Below are 10,396 nucleotides of genomic sequence, written 5' to 3'. Positions count from 1 at the left end.
AAAATACCTAAAATGCCCTTGCATTAAAATTTTAATTAAAAATTACAAAAATTACAAATTTCCTAATTTATCTATTGATTTGTGGTTGAGATTGAACCTCACGGTTACCACAAACTAATCAGTTCTTATTTGATTAAGCCCATATATATATATATATATATATATATATATATAGGGGTGTAATCAAATGAGAACTGATTAGTTTGTGGTAACCGTGAGATCCAATCTCAACCACAAATCAATGGATAAATTAGAAAATTAATAATTATGGTAGTTTGAGTTAAAATGATAATTAAAGGATTTTAGGTATTTTTAAAAAACTCCTCTCTCCTCTCATCTCTCTCCTCTCTCCTCTCTCATCTCTCATCTCTCCGACCTCCCATCTCCGGCCTCCGGTAAACAAAAATCCGGCAGATACCAAGTAATCACAAAGATACACAATGTGATACCCATTGTGATATACAATGGTATTCAAATGGTATCACAGTATATCACAATGGGTATCACAGTATATCACAATAGGTATCACATTGTGTATCTTTGTGATTACTTGGTACCTGTCGGATTTTTGTTCACCGGAGGTCGGAGATGGGAGGTCGGAGAGATGAGAGATAAGAGAGGAGAGAGAAGAGAGGAGTTTTTTAAAAATACCTAAAATGCCCTCTAGTTATAATTTTAACTTAAACTACCATAATTATTAATTTCCCGATTTATCCGTTGATTTGTGGTTGAGATTGGATCTCACAATTACCACAAACTAATCAGTTCTCTCTTGAATGGGCCCCTATATATATATATATATGGAGAGAGAGAGAGAGAGAGAGAGAGAGAGTTTAGTTCAAATGTTAACTTAAATTATTGTGTTAACTTTATAAACTTCTTAGACCAATCACAATTCATCTTAGTATTAGGTTATTCACTATCTAAGAATTTAATGTTAAGGGTATATGAGTAATTTTTTGTGTAACTCCTACGTAATTAATTATGAGTTACAAAATCCATGAAATCTTATGATTTTTGCATTTTTAATATTGATATTATGATTTTTTTTTTCATTTTTTAATATTGATCTTTCATTTTTAATATTTATAAATTTGTGATTGGTGGAGGAGATACGCAAATAAAATGTTTGTTATCATTCAAGCAATTATGGATAAAGGTATTAGAAAACAACACGACAACGTTGAGAAGATTAAAAATGTTTATAGTGACAATCGGAGTTCGAGATCGGAAAGTGAAGTAAATAATCAAAGTGAATGTCTTGGTAATTATAAACACAAATTAACATATACGACACAAATTGACATGTATACACCCATATGAACATAAATTGACATATATGAACATTTGTGGCAATTATGAACACAAATTAAACATATATGAACACTTGTGGCAATTAAAGTTGTAATCGACTCAGCCGAAAAGGTTTGGGCCAAGAGCATCATGTTCTTATACATAGATAGATATCTATTGTAAACCTATTTCTAACTACTCTACAACTCATGTCTTATTTTTGTTTTTAAGAGAGCTATATAGGTAGTGTCTTTTTATGGAAATATATTATTTATATGACTTGATTCCCATTATATAAAAAAGTGTTGACAAGTTTAAAATCAAAAGTACGCATTTAAATATTTTCCGTAAATATCATTATGTTTTATTGAGAAACACTTTTTTAACATATTCTCATCATTTGATGCAACATCTCATAAAACTATTGAAAATAATTCCTCTACTAATAAACCACAAATTTCAACTTCAAAATCATAGTAGTAATCAAGAATAAAATTCTCAACTTGTATTATATTCGCCAATTAAAATACTTTAAAATTAGCCACAGTCATGACAATATTATCACTCCGGGTCTCTCTTCCTTGTGAACCCCTCCTAGGCATGGGGACAGGATGGGGCGGAAACGCAATCCTCAATCTTCGTCCCCATCCTTGTCGGAAAATATGATCACATTCTCATACCCTTTTGTAACGGGAAATCAAGGATTTTTTTTTGCATATATTAAATATTTTAAGTCAAATATGTTAAACACCATACTCGGTCCAAAATGATACATGTTTAAATCTCACATATTTCCACAATTTTACTTTTACATAATATTAAATATGTTAGAAAATTAGGATTACAGAAACAAGGTAAATGGTAATCGGAGTCTGGATTGCTTGAGAATCGTGTAAGTTCACTTTCCGTATTGATATTTCGACCCTATACCTGGGTATCACGAAATTCAATCTAGGATAATCCTCAAGTACACTTTCGAATTTAGGCATAAAAACAAAAACCAAAATTACTGGAGAATATTTTGAATGCTCAGTTTTTTCCGCAACCCCAAAACTGGTATATATCTTGTATATATACCAGTTCCATTCGAACCGTTGCAATAGTTGAGAACCGTTGCAACGGTTAATAGCAGTTATTAGGCGTATTTATATATTTATATATATATATATATATATATGTGTGTGTGTGTACATATTATAAAGGTGGCAAGAAGACTGAAAGGTTAGAAGATGGCATGACTGCATTGAAAGCAAGGAAGGGTTCAGACGGATCCTAATAAGAGAGATTATAATTACAATCGCTACTAAATCTTTGCAAACTGTTGACGATGATGAGCTACACTTGTTCAATAATAATACTACCCTCTAACTACCATTCTTCATCGCCTTAAACGCATTTCATCGTCGATCCGTCGTAGATGAATCTGCACGATCTTCTGACCCGCAATCTCGCGATTGCGATCATCATCTAATTTAACCTGTAGCATGCAAAAATCATCTCCTAAATATATTGCTTTCAAGATTTAATGTGCATATGGAAGATAGGTTTACCTAGTCGGAGAAGACACTCATGAGATCGTTTTGAGAAATCCGATGCGTGATCGGGATTCCTCCTGCTTTAGAAGTCTCCAAAAATTCGATGCTTGGCTCCTGTTTTACTCTCCTTCCACTGCTATCCTCGTGATTCACGTTTCTTATCGGGGGTTCAGCTTCATACACAGCAAAACGGCTTGGAATTGAAGTCCCTTTTCCGACAAATCCTAGATTCCTCAGAGGTCCCTGATCTAGCACTTGGCCAGATCCACGAAATGAAATTTGTTTCTCACCCGAGCTTTTACTGGAAAGATTGGTGACGGAACTTTGAACCTGACAGCCTGTTCTATTCTCGGAATCTGATGGACAGCCTGTCGTTGTCGTATCTCTTTCAGATCTTTGACCAATACCATTTGACAAACGATCAGATTGAGGTAAAACAAGGCTATAGTCAATTACAGAGCTTGTATTAAAGCTAGCTGCCTGATTAGCCGAACCACCACTATTTCCTACTTGAAAACCGGAGGATTGAGTCGGGACCACAAGCCGGGAGGGCTGAACGGTAATTGATTGTTTCTGTAGCTGCTGATTTTGCAACATACCTATTAACACGTTATGACCATTCTGACCTCCCAATCCACCATAACTACCAACCATGTTGTTAGGATGCCATGCGCCTAATCCTGAATGGACATCCTCTATAACGGGTTGCGAAATTTGTTTCGTTATATTTGATGGGAGAGGATGACCATAAGACATAACATGATCCACAGGCATGCATTTAGATGCTTGCAATAGAGGTTGATGGTCAAGTACCGGCAAACCGACATTAGCAATCGGCCGACCTAAAAGCTCTGCATGAAGTGCCGCCAGTGTTTGAGGAGGGATTTGGCCGGAGGCCGCCAATGCTTGAATCTCGAATCTTCCATAGGGACCTAGTTTTGGAGTTTGTTCTATAGACCCACAAAATGAATTAGGACCTCCTCCTTGTTGTTGAGCCACACCACTTAATCTCTTCAAGTATAATCTGAATTTCTGCACAGTTGCATCACAAGTAGTCACTCAACTTACAAACAGCAGAAATTTATACACACGTGATTATATAAAACATGTAAGATGATGGTTTGCTTCCGATTGAATGATGCATCCATGGGTTTAGGGTTTGTAAAAAGGCTAACTTTTGAGCATTTGGCGGGATGTTTTGACTCCAACTATTGAAATTATGGGGTCAAGAAAGAAGAAAATGTAAGAAGATATAATGCACAAATCAGAAAGAAGCTAAGGGTCTGTTTGTTAGCAGCTTAATGAGCTTAATGGGACACAGCTTATTCCGTCAGCTATACATGATTGTTTGGTAGTGGCTTAATGATACAAGAAAATGACTTATTCAGTGAGTTCTAGGGGGGGAGCTTTATGTAGAAAGCCAAGTTTTTCCAAACATGCCCCTCCCAATTAGACGTTCCTTTCATCTATAAAAAATCCATCCCAAACAAAAACCTTATCGATCTATAAAGACAGATTAATCCACACAGACACTTTATATCCATACAGGACTCGATGGAAAACCAACCAAACAACCCCCTAAGCGTGTTTAAGCTATATGCACGGGATGGGAGACAAACACACCTGCAAATGACTTGCAACATTTTCTCTGGTCAAACCTGGAACATTCATTAATTCAAGAATTCTTTTTGGCACCGCTTCTGAAAAGAAAATAACAGAATGGTAAGCAACAGAAAGACACAAGAACGAAAATGTACAATCTATAATTTGTTTCAAGCATAGCAGAATAAACGCATTGCTACTTTTATATGTAAAACCAAACCAAACCAAACCAAACCAACCCACTATATCCCACTTGAAATTAGGGTCTAGGAGAGGTAGGACGTACGCAGGCCTTACCTCAACCACTAGGATTAAGAGTCTGTTTCTGTGAAGACCCCCGGCTTGTGCAGGAAGCAAATAAGCAGGCAATAAGATAGGTAATATAACAGGTAATCGGGAAATGTAGCGGTAGAATAACGATTCAAGGAATGTAAAGAGCTACTTTAATCTATATATATATATATATATATATAATTAACGTGGGATGGACCTAAAAGAGTACATAACTAATGCTAAAGTATCAAAAAGGGAAGGAAAAACATACTATCAATTCCGAGTTGGTTCACAGCACTAACAAATTGCTGATGCAGCTCCACGGACCAAACAACACGTGGCTTTTTTGATGCACCTGGGTCATCGGTTTCAAGTTCACAATCATCTTCTTCTTTAATATTTCTCCGTTTTTTATGAGACGTCAACATCCCATCTGCTCCATCATTAACAGAAGAAGCATAGTCAGTATCATCACCCCGTTTGTGGCGGTCTTTGTCATCCACGCTCCCCGAATGTTCATGTTCTTTATTTTCGTTCCATTTTTTCCTTATAACATGCTGCCATATATTCTTCAACTGTTCTTCACGTATAGGCTTGATCAAGTAATCACAAGCCCCATGTCTAATCCCTCTTAGGACAAGGTTTGTTCTTCCATCCGCTGACATCACTGCAAATTATAAACCGTGTATAATTCACAGGTAGTCATCAAAAAACAGTATGCAAAGCAAAGATTACAGAAATAGCGAGGCCATTTACCAACACAAATTGGGTAAGCACTAACCGATTATGATTGTAGTCTGAGTAATAGGTACATTTGGGTAAGGGCAACTAAAAATGGTTGTTTACCAAGTGTCTAAGTAACCACTGACCGAGTCAGAAAGCAACCCCTTCCTTACTGAGTCAGCATATTTGTGGGTCAAAGTATGTTGGTAAACAGCATCCAGTCATACAGGTAAGCACCTCTTACCCAGTAAGAGACAGTCAACAGGTAGTAAAATAAAAAGGAAAACAACTCACTTATGACAGGAAGGTCCATTTCCAAGCCAACGAGTTCGAGGAGTTTAAAGCCATCCATATCAGGCATATGTACATCACTTAGTACCACATCGAAGCATCCTTTCCTCTCCCTTAGCAAATTCAAAGCAGCAGTTGCCTGGGAGCAAGTTGTAACTGCAAAACTCGAGCATATCAGTAAGGCTTAGAGCTAAAGTAACATAACTTGAGATGGTTTACTCCAATATTCTTGAAGGCGATGCTGGAGAAGTCCTATGGGGTTTAAAGATATCGACGTCTTATGGAATAAAACAAAATTATTATATCAGCATATGTACCAAGGTAGTGTATATGGATCACTTATCATCAACATATAAATGCCAGATGCTTTCTTATTTTGTAGGTGCATTTGTACATATACAGAAAGGTAAATATGTAAATATCATGGTTCAAAATAACTCATTACGGCATCAAGGCTTGGTTTCGCCGCCACGTTAACCTCTAATGCTCCACTCTAAGGCTTGGATTCTGTTGTAACGCATTATGGCGCATTACGACACACTATTTTGTAAGATATGTTTTCTTTTACTTTCTTTTAAACATATTAACTTGCAGTATAAATCGGTAAACCGGAGAGTCAAACTCGAATTCTTTGAAGATTGAATAAAGTAGTGAGTAGAGATTCAAAAGATATAATCCCGATTTTCCACTATTGATATCATTTTCTTATAAGTACGATATATTTCATAAAAATAGCTTCTTATTCCTTTTTAGTTTTATAGCTTTATATCTATATGCATATGCCGCCTTAGGGCACGCCTTGAAAAACACCATGGTCTCTCCGTAACTCGTAAGGCTTGAGGCTTGACCTCACCGCCACGCCATGCGTCACGTCATTTAGAACCTTGGTAAATATGTACGTATATGTATATGTATATTTTAGAGAAGAATCCTAGAAAATACATCTGGTTATATATGACTTTTAGGTGTATACGTTAGCAGCATTATCATTAAATACCAATGGTATTTCAATAATCATCACCATTGACAATAGTTTTTCCGGGAAATATCATTTTCCACGTCTAAGTATGGGAGTCAATCGCACCAATATCTATTGTTCATAAGATTGCACCACTGCCACCTTTTACATAATATGGTTACGTATTTATCGTAGCATACTAGCATCCAGGATTCCCTCACAAGGGTAAGCGGCCATAACTTCTTACCCTCTCTCCACCTTGCAAAAACTCCATAACAAGTTGTGCATCATATCTTTACATAGCTCACACTATAATAATTTTTACTATTTTATCTAACCACAAAAACTTTTAATGAGTAGCAGGACAGAGGGAAATCATATATAAACCGGCAAAAGGTTGCATAACTATGAAAACCAGTTTGTATGTGTTGTTTTATCTACATGCAGTGTTCATAAAGTGTTGTTTCATAGAAGCAACGTTAACGAATGCTTTGTGTGTGAAAAAAAAACACAAAATACGTTTATACATGAAACACACACTCATACTCACACACAACTTCAAAACATGTGAAACAATATAAATCATACCTTAAAATCAAAGTCATGGTTTTGATCGATTTTCATGGGTTGTTTCATCTACGAAAAAATACATGAAACTGGTTTTTACGGTTTGTAACAGTTAGCAGATTTCTATTTGATTTGTGGTCTAGCAGGACATGCCTAAAAGTCCCAGAAGCAATCAATATACAGAAAATAATCGAAATCCATCAAAATACACAAAGGATTTCTTAACCAGCTTCTAAAGCTGCGTTAAAAGATCCACATACTGAAAAGAAAATTAGTTTAGTTAGCATATTACAAACGAAATATACTCTATAAAGTTAACTTCAGAAAGCCCTTATCCTATTTCCATAAAGGTTGAACCCCGTGAAACGTCATTTAGGTTATTGGCCATCCACTAGATCTAGAGTCGTAAATGCTCATATTTAGCAAAGCATCTCAACATCAAAATCAACAAGCCTTTTATCTCAAACTAAGAAAGGATATGCCTACTGAATCCAATTCAAAGAAAGCAGGCTCTTTCTAAACCAAAAGAAAAAAAGCAGAGGAATCATCTTGGCCCTTTTGTACTCATCTAGAAAGAACATCACGAACGATCCTGGAATAATAACTTGGTTCTTATCGACTCGTTTTACCTTAAAACGAACGTCCCAACTGATTATCAACACTCAAATTTCCCAAACTACCCCAATTCCTCTCACCTAAGGCTCCTACTTGATGAAAACCTATAAAAATGGTGGTTAAATTTTCAAGATTTTAAAATCTTGGTTTCGTTTCCGAATTCAAGTTACCAAAAATCTTCTATTTCTTGGTTTCGTTTCTAAGTTCATTCCTTATTACTTTCCGGATATAATCCCTTCATCTTTATAACTCAAACATCAACAACACTTAACACAATGGAACAAAATATAAAAGTTGCAAAAGATAAAAGGTCCCAATGGCCCATGAAAAGTCCCGATAAAGATTGCAACAATTTCCATTTTGGGATTTCTCACACTGATTGCAACTTTAAAATTTCCATGGTAACCGTTCAATCAAGCTTACTTGCTTGCCCATATCGATTGAGTTTTCCCCCAAAAAGTGCTACTGTTTTGCTATTATTGAAGTCAATCTAGTATTATGCATCGTTAATCATGGTGAAATTCTGAAAAATGGACATTAAATCTTCACAGAAGGGAGCAAGAAACATTGAAATTCTACCAAATGAGAAAAATTACGTCCATAATCGAAAAATGGGAAGAAGAAGAAGAAGAAGAAACTGCTGACCATGATACAAGCATCTCCGAAGCATTTGCTCCAAAATCTTCAAGCAAGTAACATCATCATCGACGACAAGAACTCTCAACCCCGCCGGGAACTGATCTGAGACACCCGTCTCAGGCTTACAACTCAACGACCCGGACCCGAAACTGTTACCCGTCGTCATACCCCAACCCACCAAGAACAAAAATCAAAGTAAAACCGAGTTAATTTATGTGTCTGCGAAACGCAGCAGTGGCATAACATCAAAGAGGAATTAAAGAAACCCTGGAGGAGATTTGTTGGGAGCAGATCTAAGAGAGCATTTAAGAGAAATTCGGTAGTTTTGTGGGTAGAAATGGAAGCAATGATTGAGAAATATGGGAATTTATTATGGGAAATTGGATTATGGGTGTGAGCGTGTGATCGACGGGGGGAGGAATTGAATGTGGCGGAGTGGAAACAAGACTGGAATGGTGATGAATTTAAAGAAATGAAAGGATAATCATAAAGATAGGTAATACCCGGAAAAAGAAAATGACAACCCCATTAAAGCTATGTCCTTCCTCCTTACTATTAGTACCATCTCCAATCTTATACCAAAAAAAAACATTAAAAACATCAAATCTGATTAATTTATTAACCCAAAAATAAAATCAATTTCAACTCACTCGTATTTATTGATGAAAACATTAAAATAGTATTTAATATTGGATAGTTGCGGGTCCGTCCAAAATTGTCGTGTCAATTTGATACTGTATATTTACAGGTCAAAATTCAAGGCAGGTGATTTCTTTTTGATTTTAACGGTCGGTTAGAACGGATTTGGCAGGTAAAATGGGTATTTGACGGTTGATTGGAGACGCTCTTGTTGGCAGATGCATATAATGCAAAAAATGTGATGAAAAATTATAGATGACTATCTTTATTTTCATCATGAATATTTATGTGTGTTTATATATATACAATAACTCTTCAATGTTTATGTATTAGTATGATATTTATCATGAATAGTTATGTATTTTCATGTATGTCAATAAAAACTTTAGTATTCATACATTACTATGATATTTATCATCAATATATATTCTCACTATAACATTTATCATGAATATTCATATATGTTCACGTATATATAAGATCTCTTCAATATTCATACATCATTATAATATATATATATATATATATATATATATATATGTTCACGTGTACAAAATAACTCTCCAATATGATATTCATCATTAGTATACATTTTCACTATAACATTCTTCATGAATATACATATTATTCATCATGAATATTTCTATATGTTCAAGTGTATATAACAATTTTTCAATATTCATACATTAATATAATATTTATCATGAATATACATGCAATTCATCTTGACTAGTTTCATGTACATCCGGAATTTGAGCTAACTACAAGGATCAACGGTGTAATTTTTAAGTCGTATCTATGTATAATCAGTCCCGGGCAAGACCGGGCCTTGAATTTTCATAAAAATCATAACCATTCACGGACCAATAGGTGGGTCTCGGGCCCAATTGGTTGCCCTATGTCGATCCTGAACAGGGGCGGGCCCATTTTGGTCATCTCTAGTCTTGATGGGTTTTCAATTGGTCTCGATGGGTTTCCTATCCATCTCGATAAAAGCAGAAAGTGGTAGACTATGGTTTTACGCAAACACACACACACACATAATAAATCAATTGATAGGCTCTCTATGGAAAATAAATGTGATAGGTTATGGTTTTACACACATAAAGACACACCAAATCAATGAAAAAATTATCGACCAGTCTCGATGGGTTCTCAGTTGGTCTTGATGGGTGTTGAGTTTTACAGTGACAAAGAAGTGTCAGGTTACGTACTTACAAAATTGAAAAAAATGTTGAAGAAGGTGATGTCGAATTACATA

At 35.5% G+C, this 10,396-nt stretch overlaps 1 protein-coding gene across 2 annotated transcripts; it reads right to left on the bottom strand.

Annotated features, from left to right (window-relative positions):
- Nucleotides 1-2,508: 2,508 nt before the first annotated feature.
- On the bottom strand, nt 2,509-8,979 carry LOC112513725 (two-component response regulator ORR21-like). 2 transcript variants are annotated; one of them, XM_025120079.1, is made up of 6 exons: nt 8,503-8,979; nt 5,721-5,873; nt 4,975-5,370; nt 4,452-4,528; nt 2,844-3,860; nt 2,509-2,770 (listed from the first exon to the last, which is right to left on the bottom strand). In XM_025120079.1, the coding sequence occupies exons 1-5, from the start codon at nt 8,660-8,662 to the stop codon at nt 2,844-2,846; spliced, it is 1,803 nt and encodes a 600-aa protein (XP_024975847.1). In that variant the 5' UTR covers nt 8,663-8,979; the 3' UTR covers nt 2,509-2,770. The 2 variants fall into 2 exon arrangements, with proteins under 2 accessions (XP_024975847.1, XP_024975848.1); XM_025120080.1 differs by having other exon boundaries at nt 2,509-2,760.
- Between the last annotated feature and the right edge of the window lie 1,417 nt (nt 8,980-10,396).

The sequence above is a fragment of the Cynara cardunculus genome, assembly GCF_001531365.2.
Source record: "Cynara cardunculus var. scolymus isolate 2C chromosome LG 5, CcrdV1, whole genome shotgun sequence".
In the NCBI taxonomy this organism is placed as follows: domain Eukaryota; kingdom Viridiplantae; phylum Streptophyta; class Magnoliopsida; order Asterales; family Asteraceae; genus Cynara; species Cynara cardunculus.
Note: the sequence above shows the minus strand (reverse complement) of the source record. Positions and strands in the feature narration are given on the sequence as shown.

Excerpts from the sequence above, each read along its gene's own strand:
- LOC112513725 (XM_025120079.1), bottom strand. The coding sequence starts at position 8,662 with ATGACGACGGGTAACAGTTTCGGGTCCGGGTCGTTGAGTTGTAAGCCT. Across the intron at positions 5,371-5,720 it reads AATGGACCTTCCTGTCATAA|TGATGTCAGCGGATGGAAGA; the intron begins GTGAGTTGTTTT and ends TATAATTTGCAG. Across the intron at positions 3,861-4,451 it reads ATGTTGCAAGTCATTTGCAG|AAATTCAGATTATACTTGAA; the intron begins GTGTGTTTGTCT and ends GCAACTGTGCAG.